The sequence below is a fragment of the Scyliorhinus torazame genome, chromosome 6 (assembly GCF_047496885.1).
Source record: "Scyliorhinus torazame isolate Kashiwa2021f chromosome 6, sScyTor2.1, whole genome shotgun sequence".
NCBI classification, from domain to species: Eukaryota; Metazoa; Chordata; class Chondrichthyes; order Carcharhiniformes; family Scyliorhinidae; genus Scyliorhinus; species Scyliorhinus torazame.
This window is the reverse complement of record NC_092712.1, coordinates 21,754,021-21,772,659: the sequence shown is the minus strand read 5'-3', so window position 1 is coordinate 21,772,659 and position 18,639 is coordinate 21,754,021. Positions and strand designations below refer to the sequence as shown.

Here is an 18,639-nt window from a genome sequence, read left to right as displayed (position 1 = left end):
AAATTCCTCCTCATCTCCGTCCTAAATGATCTACCCCATATCCTCAGACCGTGAACACTGGTTCTGGACTCACCTACCATTGGGTACATCTTTTCTGCATCTACCCTGTCCAGTCCTGTTAGAATTTTAGAGGTCTCTATGAGATCCCCCCTGAGCTGAGCCTTTGGCCTTGATCTTTAAGTCATCTTTGTCTACAGGAATAGTGCCAGAAGACTGGAGGATAGCAAATGTTGTCCCTTTGTTCAAGAAGGGGAGTACAGATAACCTCGGTAACCAGTGAGCCTTACTTCTGTTGCGGGAAAAATCTTGGAACGGTTTATAAGAGATAGGATGTATAATCATCTGGAAAGGAATAATTTGATTAGAGATAGTCAACACGGTTTTGTGAAGGGTAGGTCGTGCCTCACAAACCTTATAGAGTTCTTTGAGAAGGTGACCAAACAGGTGGATGAGGGTAAAGCAGTTGATGTGGTGTATATGGATTTCAGTAAAGCATTTGATAAGGTTCCCCATGGTAGGCTACTGCAGAAAATACGGAGGCATGGGATTCAGGGTGATTTAGCAGTTTGGATCAGAAATTGGCTAGCTGGAAGAAGACAAAGGGTGGTGGTTGATGGGAAATGTTCAAACTGGAGTCCAGTTACTAGTGGTGTACCACAAGGATCTGTTTTGGGGCCACTGCTGTTTGTCATTTTTACAAATGACCTGGAGGAGGGCGTAGAAGGATGGGTGAGTAAATTTGAAGATGACACTAAAGTCGGTGGAGTTGTGGACAGTGCGGAAGGATGTTACAAGTTACAGAGTGACATAGATAAGCTGCAGCGCTGGGCTGAGAGGTGGCAAATGGAGTTTAATGCAGAAAAGTGTGAGGTGATTCATTTTGGAAGGAATAACAGGAGGACTGAGTACTGGGCTAATGGTAAGATTCTTGGCAGTGTGGATGAGCAGAGAGATCTCGGTGTCCATGTACATAGATCCCTGAAAGTTGCCACTCAGGTTGAGAGGGTTGTTAAGAAGGCGTATGGTGTGTTAGCTTTTATTGGTAGAGGGATTGAGTTTAGGAACCATGAGGTCATGTTGCAGCTATACAACACTCTGGTGCAGCCGCATTTGGAGTATTGCGTGCAATTCTGGTCGGCGCATTATAGGAAGGATGTGGAAGCATTGGAAAGGGTGCAGAGGAGATTTACCAGAATGTTGCCTGGTATGGAGGGAAGATCTTATGAGGAAAGGCTGAGGGACTTGAGGCTGTTTTCGTTAGAGAGAAGAAGGTTAAGAGGTGACTTCATTGAGGCATACAAGATGATCAGAGGATTGGATAGGGTGGACAGTGAGAGCCTTTTTCCTCGGATGGTGATGTCTAGCATGAGGGGACATAGCTTTAAATTGAGGGGAGATAGATATAAGACAGATATCAGAGGTAGGTTCTTTACTCAGAGAGTAGTAAGGGCGTGGAATGCCCTGCCTGCAACAGTAGTGGACTCGCCAACACTAAGGACATTCAAATGGTCATTGGATAGACATATGGACGATAAGGGAATAGTGTAGATGGGCTTTAGAGTGGTTTCACAGGTCGGCGCAACATCGAGGGCCGAAGGGCCTGTACTGCGCTGTAATGTTCTATGTTCTATGTTCTATACAGCAAATATAATTCTAATTGACTCAATCACTCCTCATACGTCAGTCCTACCATTCCAAGAATCAGCCTGGTAAACCTTTGCTGCACTCCCTTTATAGCAAGAACATCCTTCCTCAGATAAGAAGACCAAAACGGCACTCAATATTCCAGGCGTGCTCTCACTGAGGCCCTATTTAATTGCAGAAAGATGTCCCTGCTCTTATACTCGAATCCTCTATGAAGGCTTACCTTCAGCGACCGGTGTACAAGGACACCCAAGTCTCATTGCACATTCCCCTCTCAATGTATAGCCATTCAGATAATAATCTGCCTTCCTGTTTTTGCTTCCAAAATGGATAACCTCACATTTATCCAAATTATACTGCATCTGCCATGCATATGACCACCCACTTGTCCAAATCACACTGAAGCATCTCTGCATCCTCCTCACAGCTCACCCTCCCACCCAGTTTTGTGTTAAATTTGGAGATATTACATTGAGTTCCCTCATCTAAATCATTGATATGTATTGTGAACAGCTGGGGGCCTAGCACCAATCACTGAGGTACCCCACGAGTCACTGCCGGCCATTTGGAAAAATATCCGGGGCTGGATTCTGCGGGCGTCGACGCCGAAATTGCATTCGGCGATGGGCCAGAGAATCCAAATTCCCGACAGAATCGGGGGCAACACCACTTTCATGATGCTCTGTTCCTCCAAAGCAGCTGACCCGCAGAGTACGCCGCACCACGTATCTAAGCCCTCAGGCCATTGCCTGAGGCCCGACCCCCTGATGCTCCGCCTCCAAACGGCCGAGTTCTTGACGGCGTGGGTCTCTCATGGTCTCACCCGTCGGGAGCTCAGCGTGGCGGCTGCGGACTCAGTCCAGCATCATCACAGTCGGGGGAAGGCCGACCCGCGGGTAGGGACGACATTATTCGGGCTGGGGGCACTGTGGTGGGGTGGTCCAGGGCACACGAGGTGACCGTTGGCGGGACTATTTCACGGGCCAGGTCCGCAAGCGGCATCCGCCATGAAACCTGGCGTGGCTGCTGCAGGCCACCTCCGTGCACCTGCGCGGCCACAGACCCGGCAATTCTCCAGGCCTTAACGGCAGCTAGAGCTGGGTGCTTTACGCTGCCTTCCTGCTAGCCCATAACAAAACGGGGAAGCGGTGGATGTTTTGCGCCAGTTTTCCTGGCGTAAACCGTCACCGTTCCCATGCCGGCGTGGGGATAGAGTCTCCAAATCGGAAAATCCAACCCCCGTTTATTCCTATTATTTGTTTCCTGTCTGCCAACTAGTTTTCTCTCCATCTCAATACGCTATCCCTCATCCCAAGTGCATTAATTTTACATGCTAATCTCTTCCGTAGGACTTGGTTGAAAGCCTTCTAAAATCCAACTGAACCACATCCTCTGGCTCCTCCTCATCAACTCTGCTGGCTACTTCCTCACAGAATTTATCAAGCCTGACTTCCCTTTTGTAAATTCATGCTGACTCCGTCCGATTTTGCCACTGTTTTCTACGTGCTCTGCTATTTACTTTTTTATACTGGGCTCTAGAATTTTCCACTACCGATGTCAGGTCTATAATTCCAGATGAGGACGCATTCCGCAGGACCTCAGTCCTCTAGCTCTACACCCACTTCCTCTCCTCCTACATCCATCTTATATCCCCACAGGGGCCCCCTCCCAATCCATCAGCTCCTTGTAGACCTCAGACACCTTCCCCTCCCCTATCTCCTCCTTCGACAGCATCTTGTCTTGCAACCCGGGAAAGGACGGCACTTGTCTCTTCACAAAATCCCAAACCTGTAAGTATCTGAAATCATTCCCCCTGGGCAGCTCATACTCTTCCTCCAGGTCCTCTAATCCCGCAAAACTGACCCCTACAAACAGATCTCCAAATTGTTCAATCTCTGCCTGCCGCGACCCCCAAAACCACACATCCAGCCCCCCCCCCCCACTTTTGCAAAACTATGATTATCACAGATCGGTGCACACGCCGAGGCAGCCTCCAGTCCCAAATGCTGACTCCATTTCCCGCATACCCTCAAGGCCGACACCACCACTGGGCTTGCAGCGTACTTGACTGGCAAGAAAGGCAGAGGCGCTGTTAATACCCTCAAGCACGTTCCCTCCAAGAAGTTGCCTCCATCACCCCCATGCCATGCCGACCCGATCCCCCGACCACCCACTTCCTAACCATGGCAATGTTTGCCGCCCAGTAGTAGTTCATTATATTCGGCAACGCTACCACCCCCCCCCCCCCCCCCACCCCCCGCCGCTGCCCCTGCTCCAAAAAGGCCCTTTTTGAGGAACAGTGGAGAATCTTACAAGCAATGTTTCACAGTGCTCAGCAAAAGTTTATACCAACAAAAAAGAAGGACGGTAGAAAGAAGGAACATCAACTGTGGATATCTAAGGAAATAAGGGAGAGTATCAAATTGAAGGAAAAAGCATACAAATTGGCAATGATTAGTGGGAGACTAGAGGATTGGGGAATCTTCAGGGGGCAACAGAAAGTTGCTAAAAAAATTTATAAAGAAGAGTAAGATATAAAAAATCTTTTTATTGTCACAAGTAGGCTTACATTAACACTGCAACAAAGTTACTGTAAAAAGCCCCTAGTCGCCACGTTCCGGCGCCTGTTCAGGTACACAGAGGGAGAATTCAAAATTCTCAGGTGGTACGGGAATTGAACCTGCGCTGCTGGCCTTGTTCTGCATCACAAACTAGCTGTCTAGCTCACGAGATTATGAGAGTAAACTTTCTCAGAATATAAAAAGATAGTAAAAGTTTCTACAAATAAATAAAGCAAAAAAAGTGGCTAAGGTAAATATTGGCCCTTTAGAGGATGAGAAGGGAGATTGAATAATGGGAGATGAGGAAATGGCTGAGGAACTGAACAGGTTTTTGGGGTCGGTCTTCACAGTGGAAGCCACAAATAACATGCCAGTGACTGATGGAAATGAGGCTATGACAGGTGAGGACCTTGAGAAGATTGTTATCACTAAGGAGGTCGTGATGGACAAGCTAATGGGGTGAAAGGTAGACAAGTCTCCTGGACCTGATGGAATGCATCCCAGTGTGTTAAAAGAGATGGCTAGGGAAATTGCAAATGCACTAGTGATAATTTCCCAAAATTCACTTGACTTGGGGTGGAAATTAGCAAAAGTGACACCACTCTTTAAAAAAGGAGGTAGGCAGAAAGCGGGTAATTATAGGCCAGTGAGCTTAACTTCGGTAGTAGGGAAGATGCTGGAATCTATCATCAAGGAAGAAATAGTGAGGCATCTGGATGGAAATTGTCCCGTTGGACAGACGCAGCATGGGTTCATAAAGTACAGGGATCTAACTAATTTAGTGGAATTTTTTGAGGACATTAACAATGCGGTAGATAACGGGGAGCCAATGGATGTGGTATATCTGGATTTCAAGGAATCTTTGGACAAGGTCTCACACAAAAGGTTGCTGCTTAAGATAAAGATGCATGGCGTTAAGGGCAAAGTAGTGGCATGGATAGAGGATTGGTTAATTAATAGAAAGCAAAGAGTGGGTATTAATGGGTGTTTCTCTGGTTGGCAATCAGTAGCTAGTGGTGTCCCTCAGGAATCAGTGCTGGGCCCACAATTGTTCACAATTTACATAGATGATTTGGAGTTGGGGACCAAGGGCAATGTGTCCAAGTTTGCAGACGACCACTAAGATGAGTGGTAAAGCAAAAAGTGCAGAGGCTACTGGACATCTGCAGAGGGATTTGGATAGTTTAAGCGAATGGGTGAGGGTCTGGCAGATGGAATACAATGTTGACAAACGTGAGGTTATCCATTTTGTTAGGAATAACAACAAAAGGGATTATTATTTAAATGATAAAATATTAAAACATGCTGCTGTGCAGAGGAGCCTGGGTGTCCCAGTGCAAGGGTCGCAAAAAGTTGGTTTACATGTGCAACGGGTGATTAAGAATGCAAATGGAGTTTTATCCTTCATTGCTAGAGGGATGGAGTTTAAGACTAGGGAGGTTATGCTGCAATTGTATAAGGTGTTAGTGAGGCCACATCTGGAGTATTGTGTTCAGTTTTGCTCTCCTTACCTGAGAAAGGACGTACTGGCGTTGGAGGGTGTGCAGGAGAGATTCACTAGGTTAATCCCAGAGCTGAAGGGGTTGGATTACGAGGAGAGGTTGAGTAGACTGGGACTGTACTCGTTGGAATTTAGAAGGATGCGGGGGGGGTTCTTATAGAAACATATAAAATTATGAAGGGAATAGATAGGATAGATGCGGGCAGATTGTTTCCACTGGCAGGTGAAAGCAGAACTAGGGCGCATAGCCTCAAAATAAGGGGAAGTAGATTTAGGACTGAGTTTAGGAGAGACTTCTTCACCCAAAGGGTTTGTGAATCTATGGAATTTCCTGCCCAGTGAAGCAGTTGAGGCTCCTTCATCAAATGTCTTCAAGATAAAGATAGATAGTTTTTTGAAGAATAAAGGGATTAAGGGTTATGGTGTTCGGGCTGGAAAGTGGAGCTGAGTCCACAAAAGATCAGCCATGATCTCATTGAATGGCGGAGCAGGCTCGAGGGGCCAGATGGCCTGCTCCTGCTCCTAGTTCTTATGTTCTTATATTATTTTGACCCGTGGTGTCTTCCCAGCCCATACAAACCCAGAGATCAGCATGTTATCCTTTTTAAAGAACGACTTCCGGACAGCAATCAAGAGGTTCTGAACTACGAACAGGAACCTGAGCAGCTCGGTCATCTTTACTGTCTGCATGCATCCCGTCAACGACAGTGGCAGCACATACCAGCTCTTGAAGTCCCCCTTCATCTGCTCCACTTGTGCAGCTGCGCCCAGCAACTCCACGTCGCCTGAATCCCCAGGTATCTACAACTCGCCCCCACTACCTTAAACAGCAACTCTCCTAACCTCCTCTCGTGTCCTGTGGTCTCAATCAGGAACATCTTGCCCTTTTCCATGTTCAACTTGTACCCAGAGAACCAGCCAAAATCCTCCAAAATCCCCATGATCCCTCTTTCCATCCAAAACGTTGCCCTTCAGACGGGGAAAGGACCAAAGAATACCATCCTGAGCAGGAGCTATCAAATGAGCGACTGCTCACTCCATGGCCGCCATCGTGAGTCCAAACATGAAAAGATTAACTGATATATTTATCTTGCACCATAACTTATGCATCACAAATCCAGAAATCACAAATTCCATGACCGTTGTGGGGCTTGCAGCCACGCCAGGGCAAGTTCCCAGCTCCCACGCCAAACACGGCTGGGGAATGGCCGGGTCCGTGTCCGCGCATGTGCACGGCGGCAGCCTGTGGCAGCCGTTCCGTGCAACATGTGCTGGCCGTGCGTAGACCGGGCCTGCCAAATAATGTCCCCTAGTAACCCCCCTCGCCACCCCTGGATCACCTCCCACCAGTCCTTCCAGTCCTCGCCGATGCGCCCCCCGGCCAGCGGGATGGCTTCCCCCGCTAACTGTGGTAGTGTTGAACACAGTCTGCAGCCCCACGCGGGGTCCATGACAAAAAAAAGCATATGTGTTCCATGCCGTCGGTAACTCAGCCCATCGGGGGCCTCTGGTGACGTCCTGAGGCCGTCCCGACGCCGTCTGTGATGGGGGCACTGCCCCACAAAAGCGGCATTGCCCCTGATTTTGGCGCAAACGAGGATTCTCCGGCCGATGGCCGAACACGATTTCGGCGATCGGAGAATCCTGCCCAGTATGTCTCGTAAAATGTTGGGCTGGCCAAACCTTGTTAATATGGGTACAGAAATTCACTTTTGTCAATACAATATAATTCAATGTTTCTGGACGAATGATAGTCTTGATGGTGTGTTCCTGATCAAAAACAGGAAATAAGTTTTGATTTGCATTTTTGCTGTTAAAACGACTCACTGCAGGATTTAGTACAATTGGGATAAATAATCTTATGGGAACAGTACTAGTAAGAATATATATACGGCGGCACTTTGGGCTTCAAAACACTTACGTCGATAATCTAAAGTCAAATCAACAGGTGAATCTGGATCAAAACGTGGGAAGGCTTGTTGTGGACATGGGCACGATTGTGCTAAAAATAGAACAGAAATATTGAAATCTTAATTGCCAACACATCTGAAACATCTGCAGTAATGGTAAATGGCTGATTATTACACAATATACAACAGTGCTGACTGAGGAATATGTTGGTCATGATACAAAGGGTTGATATCCTACTCTGCAGTAGGCCTTGCTTTAATGTCTGATCTGAAAGGTGGAAACTCTTGACAATGCAAGAATACGTGCACAAGCCACTTTCACAGAGGCAGGATATGGGGGAGGCCGGGCTGCATGCAAGTGGCAAGTACCAATTCACTTCGTTAGTGGTCAATTGGAACTTCCGAATCTTCTGACCCCTGTTTGAACCTGAGAGCAGGGTCCTGAATCACACAGGAAATATCATGCCCCATATTTTTGTATTGAATTGATTTCCCAATAAGCAGTCCTGTTTGTATTAACCAAACTATAGAATTAGTCAGTGCATAATATCTTGGAACGGCTAATAATCGCAGAAATGGAAATGTTACAGGCTCTTCACAGAGCTTTTATATTCTTTGTAATGCCTAACTTCCTCTCACAGTTTGAAGTCAAGTTACATTTGAGACAGACTGGAATGTCCAAATTGCCTTCTGACATGAATGGAATGGTTACTGGCTGCTTGCTAAGGTGGCATTGTGATTACGAGTGTGTGGTTTACGGCACTCTGAACTTGTGGGAAGTTAACACGAACTGCATTTTCCAAAATTCTCTCGGCTGACTTGTCATCAGGGCTGGGAAATCTCAGGCTGATTTGCCTAATGAACAATTGCAATGATATGAATGGTCAATTATGTATTTTCTTCCAACTTGGAATCTATGAGCATGATTCAGTGGACCAAAGCTAATGTCCGGTTTTGAACGTGTTTGACATGGAGTTTCATGACTTCTGTGATAGCGAGATCGCGGCCCGTATTCCACGGCACTTAGTGCCAAAAATGAGCTCCCACAAGATTCTCAACATTACTGGATCTCTCGCCGTCTGATTTGCCCAATTCGTACCTCAGCAGCTTGCTGCTAGCACTAACGTATCCCTCCCCCACTTAAATCCCTTATTACAACTACCCCAAAAGCTATATGCAGAAGTTACAAATATTAACAGAGAAATCAGCTGAAAGAGAGTCCATCAAAAAGTCAATTGATGATGAGACCTCCAGGTCCTCCCAGACCTCCATTGCCCTGCCATAGGCTTGGCACACTTTGGGCGATTGAGTGGTGCCATCTCAGGAGGCACCACTTCAATGACAGTTGAACTGACCTCACTGGCCTCGACAGGCTGGGGCAGGTTGAACAGAAATGGGAATCCCTGGCTCATCTTGGCTGGACAGAGTCACAGGAGTCTTCATGATGCTAGCTGGACTTGCAGACTTGTCACTTACCTCTCCACTCCTCAAGTGGTCGACATGCTTTCTGATGATCTTCCTGTGGCCACATAAGATGCCAGCCTTGAGTGGGCTGCAAGCCGTCCTAACCAAGGCGAACCTGAAGCGACATTCTGGGCCAAATCTGGGACTCCACCTGAAACATCCTTTCGTCCTCTGCTCTGACCGCTGACTCTTCTGGGAGGCCTGACAGACTGCCAACCCTTCCCGCTAAATTTGGAAATACAAGATCCAATCGGGTTCTCAACTGACGGTCCATGAGCAGCTCAACTGGTGTGACCTCTGTGGCTGAATGGGGGGCTGAGTTGTACTGCAACAAAAAAATAGCCAACCTCTGGTGAAGGAGTTTATCAGATTGTTTTTTATTGGCATTCTTGAAAGTTTGGACAGCCCTCTCAGCCAGCCCGTTCGGCGCTGGGTGGTAAGCGGCTGTCCAGCTGTGTCATATGCCATTGGCTCGTACAAAAACCTGAAAATCACTGCTGGTGAAATGGGTGCTGTTGTCCAAAACAACTGACCCAGGAAGCCCATGAATGGCAGACGCTGGACGGAAGGTGAGGCATCCACATGGCTGCTGAGGCAGTGGTCCCAATCTCTTGAACCAATAGCCACTTAGAGTGTGCACCAAAAACATCTTGCCCATAAAACGGCTCGCATAATCAAGATAGACCCTGGTCCACAGGCAACCTGGCCATTTCAATGTGTGAAAGGTGGACGTAAGTCGCAAAGATTGCTGCATTCTGCATTTGGCAATGGTGGCAATATTGTTATAGTCCTTCAATGGCTTTATCGATGCATAGCCACCACCTGCATCTTTGTCTGCACAGGCTGGGCAGTATGTGGCTCTTGAAGGAGGGGCCACCTAGCCTGCGGCAGGATGACCACCCGTGAGCCCCACAGAATCACACCGTCTTCACATGTCAAATCGTCCTGATGTGTGTAGTAGGGCCTCAGCGGTTCAGACATCTCAGAGCGCCAGCCAGGCGATATTATTCGCCGAACCTTTGAAAGAATAGGGGGCGGGATTCTCCGTTTCTGAGACTAAGTGCTGATGCCGGGGTGGGAACTGTGGTATTTTCCGACAGAAAACATGGTGCAACAGCTGCACCAATTCAGTTACTTTAAATGGGCTAGCACCGTCACCACGTGGAACGCAATCTATTCCATGGAGAACGGTGCCGGATTTGCCGGGTCTGTGATTGGCGTAGAGGCTCACACGTCGCAACCGCACTTAACAGGCCCTTCCCCACACACACACCGTCCCAGTCAACAAGATGGCTGGAAGGAGAGCAGCGCCACGGTTCAGGGACGCTGAGGTGGAGACCCTCCTGGATACCGTGGAGGACAGAAGGATGACCCTGTAATCCGGACTGGCATGCAGTGCCGGAAGAATTCCATGACCTCCTCAGGGCGGCCAAGGTGAGTTGGCTGTTCAGTGCCCCCCCCCCCACACACACCTGTAACCCGATCCCCCTCCCCTCCGGGAACGGCCGAACCCCACCCTGCCCTGCATGCCAGCACCCATGCCAGCCGCCATGACCGGGTGCCCTGGTCACTGAGGCCACCATCCACCCAACCGCTGGGCTGCTTGCGTTGGAACACCTAACGGTTGTGCTGTTTGTATCCTCCCCTACCCTCGCATCCCCCATCCCCCCATGCAGCGCCAGGAGCAGGAGAAAACAGGAGGAGGATCACCAGAATTGCAGCCCTTCACCATGCCCGAGCAAAGGGCACTGGACATGGTCGGCGACCCAGAGGAAAGGGAGGTCAGCGAGGTGGAGTTCGGCGGCGGGTGAGGAAGTGAAATCCTGCTTTGTTGCGGATTCCCATGACACATGTGTGCTCCCCCCAGGCCCCCCTCACCCACCTCATCCCCAGACCCCACCACACCCTTACCCATCTCACCCCCAGACCCCACCCCCCCTCACCCCTTAACCCCTCAACCTGCACCCCCTCACCCCCCCCACCCCCCCTCAGCCCCCCCCCCCACCCCCCTCGACCCTGCCACCACCCCTCACCACCCCCGGCCCACTGTCTAATCATACATGTTGTCTTGTGTCTTACGGGACCTGCTGGAGATAGGGCCAGTCAATCCGGAGCACCCCGCCCCCAGCCAGTGCCAGAGCCAGTGCCCCCCAGACAGCCGAGCACTGAGGTGGAGAGCAGCCCAAACACCAGCCTTCCATCGAGACTCAGGACATCCCGTATCTCAGGTCGGAAGACATGGACTTATGGACTTTCTGTCACAGCTGTCTCCTTCACCCTCCACCATCCTAGGAACCATCACCTCGATTGGGCACATTAGTGAAGAGGTTCCTGTGGCACTACTTGCTGCACACCATACTTTGCATTATGTACAGCAGGTGGAGGTAGGAGCAGCCAAGGGACCGGACAGTCGGAGGGCAGCCCGGCCCCAGGAACCAGTTGCTGTCCAGACGGGTCCCGGGCTTCTGGAACATCCAGTCCCAGCCACAATCCAGGTGTAGTCAGAGACCCAGGGACGACAAGAGGGGATGACGGCCGGCTTCCAATACCTGCGAGCGGAGGTGGAGGAATCCATTCGTATGCAGGAGCAGCGGGTGGTGCCAGTCATGCGTGCCACCCAGGCCGACACCGCACGGGTGGCGTCTGCAGTGGAGACATTGGGGCGACGGCTTCGGCTATGGATCAGCATGTCCACGGCCTGGGCATTCTCTGCAGGCGGTGTCCGAGGCCCAGGACAGGGCTGCCCTCTCATAAGCAGGCATGTCCCAGAGCCACCTAGACATACAGTGGCGCTCCTCAGCATGGCCCAGGCACAGCAGGCCAAGGCTGAACGTCGGCCAGCATTGCCCAGTCGTTTGCCGGTGTGGCGCAGACACTGGGTGGGGTGGCCCAGTCCCAGAGGGAGGTGGCCAGTCACTGCCTGGTGTGGTACAGTCCCAGACAGAGATGGTCCACTCCCTGTGTTCTATGGCCACAAGCATTCAGACCCTGGTCAAGACCAGAGCGGGCCTCCAGGACTGGCAGCGCCAGGTGACGGTGCGGGGGGCCCTCAGGGGATGGCTCCGCTCACACCCCCGTCCAATGGAATAGCCCGGAGGCCAACGGTCACACCGAGGGAGGAGGAGGTGCTGGTGCCCGTGCTGTTGATTCCCGCAGGGGAGGTGCCGGAACTCCGCAGCGCCTCAGAACCCCCCCCCCCCCTCCTGTCCCTGGTGCATCTGGTGGTCAGCGGGAAGAACAGGGTGGCACTACGCCACCTGGGACACCTGAGCAGCAGCTGGGCCCATCCAGGCCCCGTCGCCCCAGGAGATGCACACCAACAGGACCCTTGTCGCAGGGCAGGAGTCACAGCAGGCCGCCTCCATTCCTGCTGTACCGGGGAAACCACCGAGGCATAGTGTCGGCATAGCCAGAAAGTTAGACACCAGTTACGTTGGCATGGGTGCAGGGAACAGTTTAGCTACAGGGGCAGGGCACAGACTGTGTATATATTTCCGCACAAAACCTGCCTCGGTGCTCTGTCTGATGGGTGTGGGATTGGGCTGGTCTGGGTTGGCCGGCGGGGGGCAGGAGCGGAACCAGTGCAGACCATGTGGGAGGACTGTGCTCCCCACCCTGCCTTCCGACCGTCCCGGGCACCCCTACGACAAAGATTCAACGGGACCATGTGATGGACTGGCCAGCCCACATGCAGGGATCACCCAGGTGGAAGGTGCTACTGTGGGCATGATAAGACATTGTCAAACGATGCAGAGCACCAGAGCTCATCGCAGAGGGTGTTGCTATCATCCTCCATCCCATGGACCAGACCCGCTGTCACTCCAACCCAGGGCCCCCAGCTTGTAACGCCACAGGTATGTATAACAAAGGGGTGTGGAAGAGGGCGGTTTGGCGGTGTGGGAGGTGAGGGTGTGTGGGTCTGGGATGCGGTGTCCGTACCCCTGGCCAGCAGCGCCCCCTCTCCCTTCTCACCCCCCTCCCTCATAGTCGGTGAACCTGTAGGCGATCAGAGCGTCCGGTGCGCGTTGGCCCTGGTGATAACGTCGTGCGGCCTTCCCTGACTGCCCGGGCCCCATGTCCTGCTCATCGCCCCCCTCCCCCGCATCCTCCTCGCGGATGAGGTCTACCCTTCCTCACCCTCCTCCTCCAGCACATCGACCCTCTGCTGCGTGATGATGTGGAGGATGCAGCAGACTGCCACGATACGGGCGGCCCTCTCAGCATCATACTGGAGGGCCCCTCCAAAGTGGTCCAGGCATCTGAACGCATCTTCAGGATGCCGAAGCACTGCTCGATCATACTCCTGGTTGCTGTATGAAAGTCGTTATAGCGGGTCTCCGCGTCAGTCTGTGGCCTCCGGATAGGTGTCATCATTTTTCATTTTCATTTTTATGTAACAATCCGCCTCAGCATATCGGGCCTCCGTGATGGTGCGGATGCACCTGTGCGCCGAGGTCTGTGAGGTCCTGGACAGGCCCCACTGGGCGACCGTCACCTTGACAGTCACCGGGAGCGGGTGTCCACCCCCATATCCCTGCTGTGCCATGTGTGCCATCATATGGCAGATGTATCACACTGTCTCTCTGCTCAGCCGGAGTCTCCCGGCATGCCCGGGCCGGCAGGTCCTCGAATGACAGGCGCTGCCGGTACACACGAGGCCTCATGGGGCACCCCCTTGGCAACTCCTCCTCCTCGGTTGTTGGGCGGCCGGCTCTCCAGCCTGTGCAGCTCTCACCTGCCCCTCTACAGCCCGTTCCTCTGCAGCACGGTCCTCTGCAGCACGGTCCTCTGCAGCACGGTCCTCTGCAGCACGGTCCTCTGCAGCACGGTCCTCTGCAGCACGGTCCTCTGCAGCACGGTCCTCTGCAGCCCGGTCCTCTGCAGCATGGTCCTCTGCAGCACGGTCCTCTGCAGCACGGTCCTCTGCAGCCCGGTCCTCTACAGCCCGGTCCTCTGCAGCACGGTCCTCTGCAGCACGGTGCTCTGCAGCCCGGTCCTCTGCAGCCCGGTCCTCTGCAGCCCGGTCCTCTGCAGCACGGTCCTCTGCAGCACGGTCCTCTGCAGCCCATTCCTCTGCAGCACGGTCCTCTGCAGCACGGTGCTCTGCAGCACGGTCCTCTGCAGCACGGTCCTCTGCAGCCCGGTCCTCTGCAGTCCATTCCTCTGCAGCCCGTTCCTCTGCAGCATGGTCCTCTGCAGCCCGTTCCTCTGCAGCACGGTCCTCTGCAGCATGGTCCTCTGCAGCACGGTCCTCTGCAGCACGGTCCTCTGCAGCATGGTCCTCTGCAGTCCATTCCTCTGCAGCCCGTTCCTCTGCAGCACGGTCCTCTGCAGCATGGTCCTCTGCAGTCCATTCCTCTGCAGCCCGTTCCTCTGCAGCACGGTCCTCTGCAGCCCGCTCCTCTGCAGCCTGTTCCTCTGCAGCACGGTCCTCTGCAGCACGGTCCTCTGCAGCACGGTCCTCTGCAGCCCCCTCCTCTGCAGCCTGTTCCTCTGCAGCACGGTCCTCTGCAGCACGGTCCTCTGCAGCATGGTCCTCTGCAGCCCGGTCCTCTGCAGCCTGTTCCTCTGCAGCACGGTCCTCTGCAGCACGGTCCTCTGCAGCATGGTCCTCTGCAGTCCATTCCTCTGCAGCCCGTTCCTCTGCAGCACGGTCCTCTGCAGCCCATTCCTCTGCAGTACGGTCCTCTGCAGTACGGTCCTCTGCAGCCCGGTCCTCTGCAGCATGGTCCTCTGCAACACGGTCCTCTGCAGCACGGTCCTCTGCAGCATGGTCCTCTGCAGCACGGTCCTCTGCAGCCCGCTCCTCTGCAGCACGGTCCTCTGCAGCACGGTCCTCTGCAGCACAGTCCTCTGCAGCCCGCTCCTCTGCAGCCTGTTCCTCTGCAGCACGGTCCTCTGCAGCCTGTTTCTCTGCAGCACAGTCCTCTGCTGGCCACTCTGCTGCTGCCCGCTCCACTGCTGCAGCTTTCTCCTCCTCTCCGAGTGGCCCCCGCTCACGTGGCAGCAGGGCACCTCGCAGAGCTGCTGCCCTTGCCACGGTGGCCAGCATTGTTGGTTGAAAGCCAAACGCCATTGTCTGCAGGGGGTGGAAGGTAAACATGTTAGCATTGCGCATACTCCCGTACCCAGCCAGGCTCCATGGGTGACACAGTGGCCCCGGTTGGCACTGCGGGCTCCGCCCACGCATGTCCCTCCCCCACCCCAGTATCCCTGCCCCATCGGTATCCAGCACGGTCGGTCCCCCCGGTCCTAGCGCCCGTACCTGCTGCCAGGGGCGCTGTTAGTTCACACTGCCCTCACTGGGGGCTGCTGTGGGTATGGCCCTGCGTGGTCTGCCAGTTGGTGACGGCCAGTTGGGCTGGGTGTTTGGTGGCAAGGGGGTGGCTGTGGAGGAGGTTGTTGTGTGGGGGTGGGCGCACCCATACTGCCGGTGTCACTATGTAGAACCAGGAGCCGAGGTGGGTGGTCAGTAGCTGCGCAGCAAGCTGGCCACCGTAATGGCGGTCGGTGCCTGAGCATTGTCCCAGTCCTGTGGGGGACAGCCCAGCTGCCTGACCTGGCTTGTCCCCTCCCCTCCTCCTCCCCTCCCCCGGCCCTGGCAGGGGCCCCCACTGCAGCCAGCATGGCCGGTGTCTGTGCCGGCAGCCCGCAGCTCTCCACGCTATTTCCTACCTTCCTTCTCTCGCTCATCAGCCACAACGCCAGCTTCACAATTTTTGAGACCACAAGTGAACCACGCAGTCGGGAACTCGGCCCATCGGAGGCGGAGACTCTCGGAGGCCCCGGAGAATGATGTCAGGCTCGCTAATGATATGCTTACTGTACTTTAGCCTGCGTGGAGAGCACCGGTTTACGCCATTTTCTGGGTGCCGGAGCATCCCGACTTGGCATCAAACTGGGGCCTACCTCGGCTTTGGTATCGGAAGCTATTTTCTGCCCAATCGCACTTCGCACTTTCGGCGTTGGCGAACGGAGAATCCCGCCCCAAGTGTTGAGGTCAACGGAGAATCTGTGGACTTTTACGATAGAAAGACCAGCGTTGCAGCTGGATGGATTCCGCTACCGTTGAGGGACTAACACTGGTGCTGTGTGGCACACAATCGATTCCAATGAAAAACAGTGCAGGATTTGCTGGGTCCTTGATCGACACATGGAAAACTGACAAGCAGCAGCCGCGCATACACATTACACTCCCGACTCACACTTATTCCAGCCAAAAAGATTGTCCTGTGTTGTGCTGGAGCGCACCCACACAGCTGATGGGCCGGCTGGGGCCAGAGGGCTCCTGGGGCGGGCGGGCTGCCCTAGGGGGACACCTATACGACCCGTGGCATCAAAGTGGGCTGTTAGCAATGTGCGCAGCTGCATGGCTGCCTTGCCAGCTGCAGAAATGGTGTTCCGTATCCATCCACCCGATCCCACAGCCCACCTCCTGGCCACCCCCCACGGCTGCCCCCAGCCCTGGCAGAAACCCCCTGGCCAGCGGCACAACTGTCAGCAACAATGGCACCTTCTGTACCCCCTTTCTCTCCCTCAGCAGCCGCCACGCCGGTTTCACGATTGTTAAAAGCACAAGTGAACCGTGCCGTCGGGAAGACGGCCCCTCGGAGATGGAGAATTGTGGAAGGCCTGGCGAGTACCGGGCCCGCTATGCAAACGGTGCCTACTATACGTGAAATGAAATGAAATGAAAATCGCTTATTGTCACAAGTAGGCTTCAAATGAAGTTACTGTGAAAAGCCCCTAGTCGCCACATTCCGGCGCCTGTTCGGGGAGGCTGTTACGGGAATTGAACCATGCTGCTGGCCTGCCTTGCCCTCCTTTCAAAGCCAGCGATTTTGTCCTGTGCTAAACCAGCCCCTAAGTGGCCACTGGCCACCCCCCACGACGTGCGGAGTGAAACGCATTGATGCCGTTTTCGAAGTGATGGAGAATAATGATTTGGCGTCAAATCAGCGCCTGCCGCGATTTTGGCGTCGGAAGCTATACTCCGCCAAATCGCATTTCCCAATTTTGGCATCGGCTAACCAAGAATCCCGCCCAGGGTTTTTTTGGGTTCCATTGCAGTGTACCCAATGGATACTGGCAGAGTGTCTCAGAGGTTTAAAGTAAGAATGATCTCCTGGGGTACAGGTGGCGGCGGAATGCACTTGGGTAGGGGCAGGCGACGTAATAGATCCGCATTCGCAATTTGTGTCCCAGGCCAGTGCTGAAAAGCATAGTTGTTAGCTGCCAATAACAAGGACTAATACTGTACCCTCACCGAGGCCCTGGATGGTGTGGGCTTATCTTCCCTGAAAAGACCCAGTAATGGCTTGTGATCAGTCACTTGCTTAACCCTCTATTTTTCTGATTTATATTCTGCCCTCTTGTACAATCTCTGTTGGGAGACCTAGAAAAACTGGAACTGGAGTCACATGTAGGCCAGAACAGGCAAGGACAACAGATTTCCTTCCCTTAAAGACATCAGTTAACCAAATGGGTTTTAACAACAATCGACAATGGTTTCATGGTCACCTTTAGACTCTTAATTCTAGATTTTTATTGAATTCAAATCTGTCATGGTGGGATTCAAACCTGGGGATATTATTAATTAAAATTATTATTAATTATTAGGAAATATTATTAATTTCAAAAGCCAAGAGCGTAGTTGATATTAAATAACCCATCTCTCCCAATTCTCTATTATATACACATCAATTTTGAGGTGTGTCATGGGAGTGTCCCTTTATGTCTTGTCACATGGCATCAGTGATGTCATTGTATGGGTGGAGCTTGTCTGTGGCTCTGTGAGTTTTATTTTCTCTTTTAGTTTTGGCTGCTGTGGACTAGAGACCTGTCTCTCTATTTTAATTTTAAAGAGTTGTTCCAAGGAAGAAGCTCATTGATTATAGCTACCTGCTGTTTTGGTAAAACAGGGTTTTTTGGTTTATGGGATCTTGTTTCTGAATTGGAACAGTTAAAGGGGAATTCATTCAGGGTTATACATAGAATACTGTAGCTGTGTGGGGTCTTTATGTGTGTGTTTTTGCAAATGTTAACTAAATTCGTAGAATAAAGCTTTTCTGTTGATTAAAAGCACCAAGGAAGTCTGTTGAATAACACCTGAAAGGAAGGCTCTTTGCTCATCCCAACCAAATTCAACTAAACGTTATAGGTCAGGTGGACTCCATAATACACTTTGGAGTTTTTAAAACCCTGGCCCATAACAAGTGAAAGTGAAAAGTAGATCATGGGTGGGATTCTCCGGCCTTGTTTGCCCGGCGACAGGAGAGTCCTGCTTGAGGTCAGTCGATTTTTACATTGTCAGTGTCTCGTAGTTTTGTCGCTGCAGACTCAATCTGGCCTCTTCTGTACTGTATGACTCTGTGACTCTAATTGGCATGCTGTAAAGTCCCTCAAATGGCAACTAAATTCATGATCAATTTTTGTGTTGTGTTGTTTCAGGGTTAAATATTGACAAGGCACTGGAAAAGCTCCTCTGCTCTTATTGCAATAGTGTCTTGGAGTCTAGAATGTTCAGCAAAGGAATGACTGAAAATGCGCAACTATAAGG

General features: G+C 52.3%; 1 protein-coding gene across 1 annotated transcript in view; it reads right to left on the bottom strand.

Annotated features, from left to right (window-relative positions):
- Positions 1-18,639, bottom strand: part of LOC140425686 (uncharacterized) — a 349,955-nt gene that overhangs the window by 17,100 nt on the left and 314,216 nt on the right. Inside the window, exon 28 of the mRNA XM_072510182.1 lies at positions 7,628-7,708. Coding sequence (XP_072366283.1) covers positions 7,628-7,708 — 81 coding nt within the window. The remainder of the gene's footprint in view (positions 1-7,627; positions 7,709-18,639) is intronic.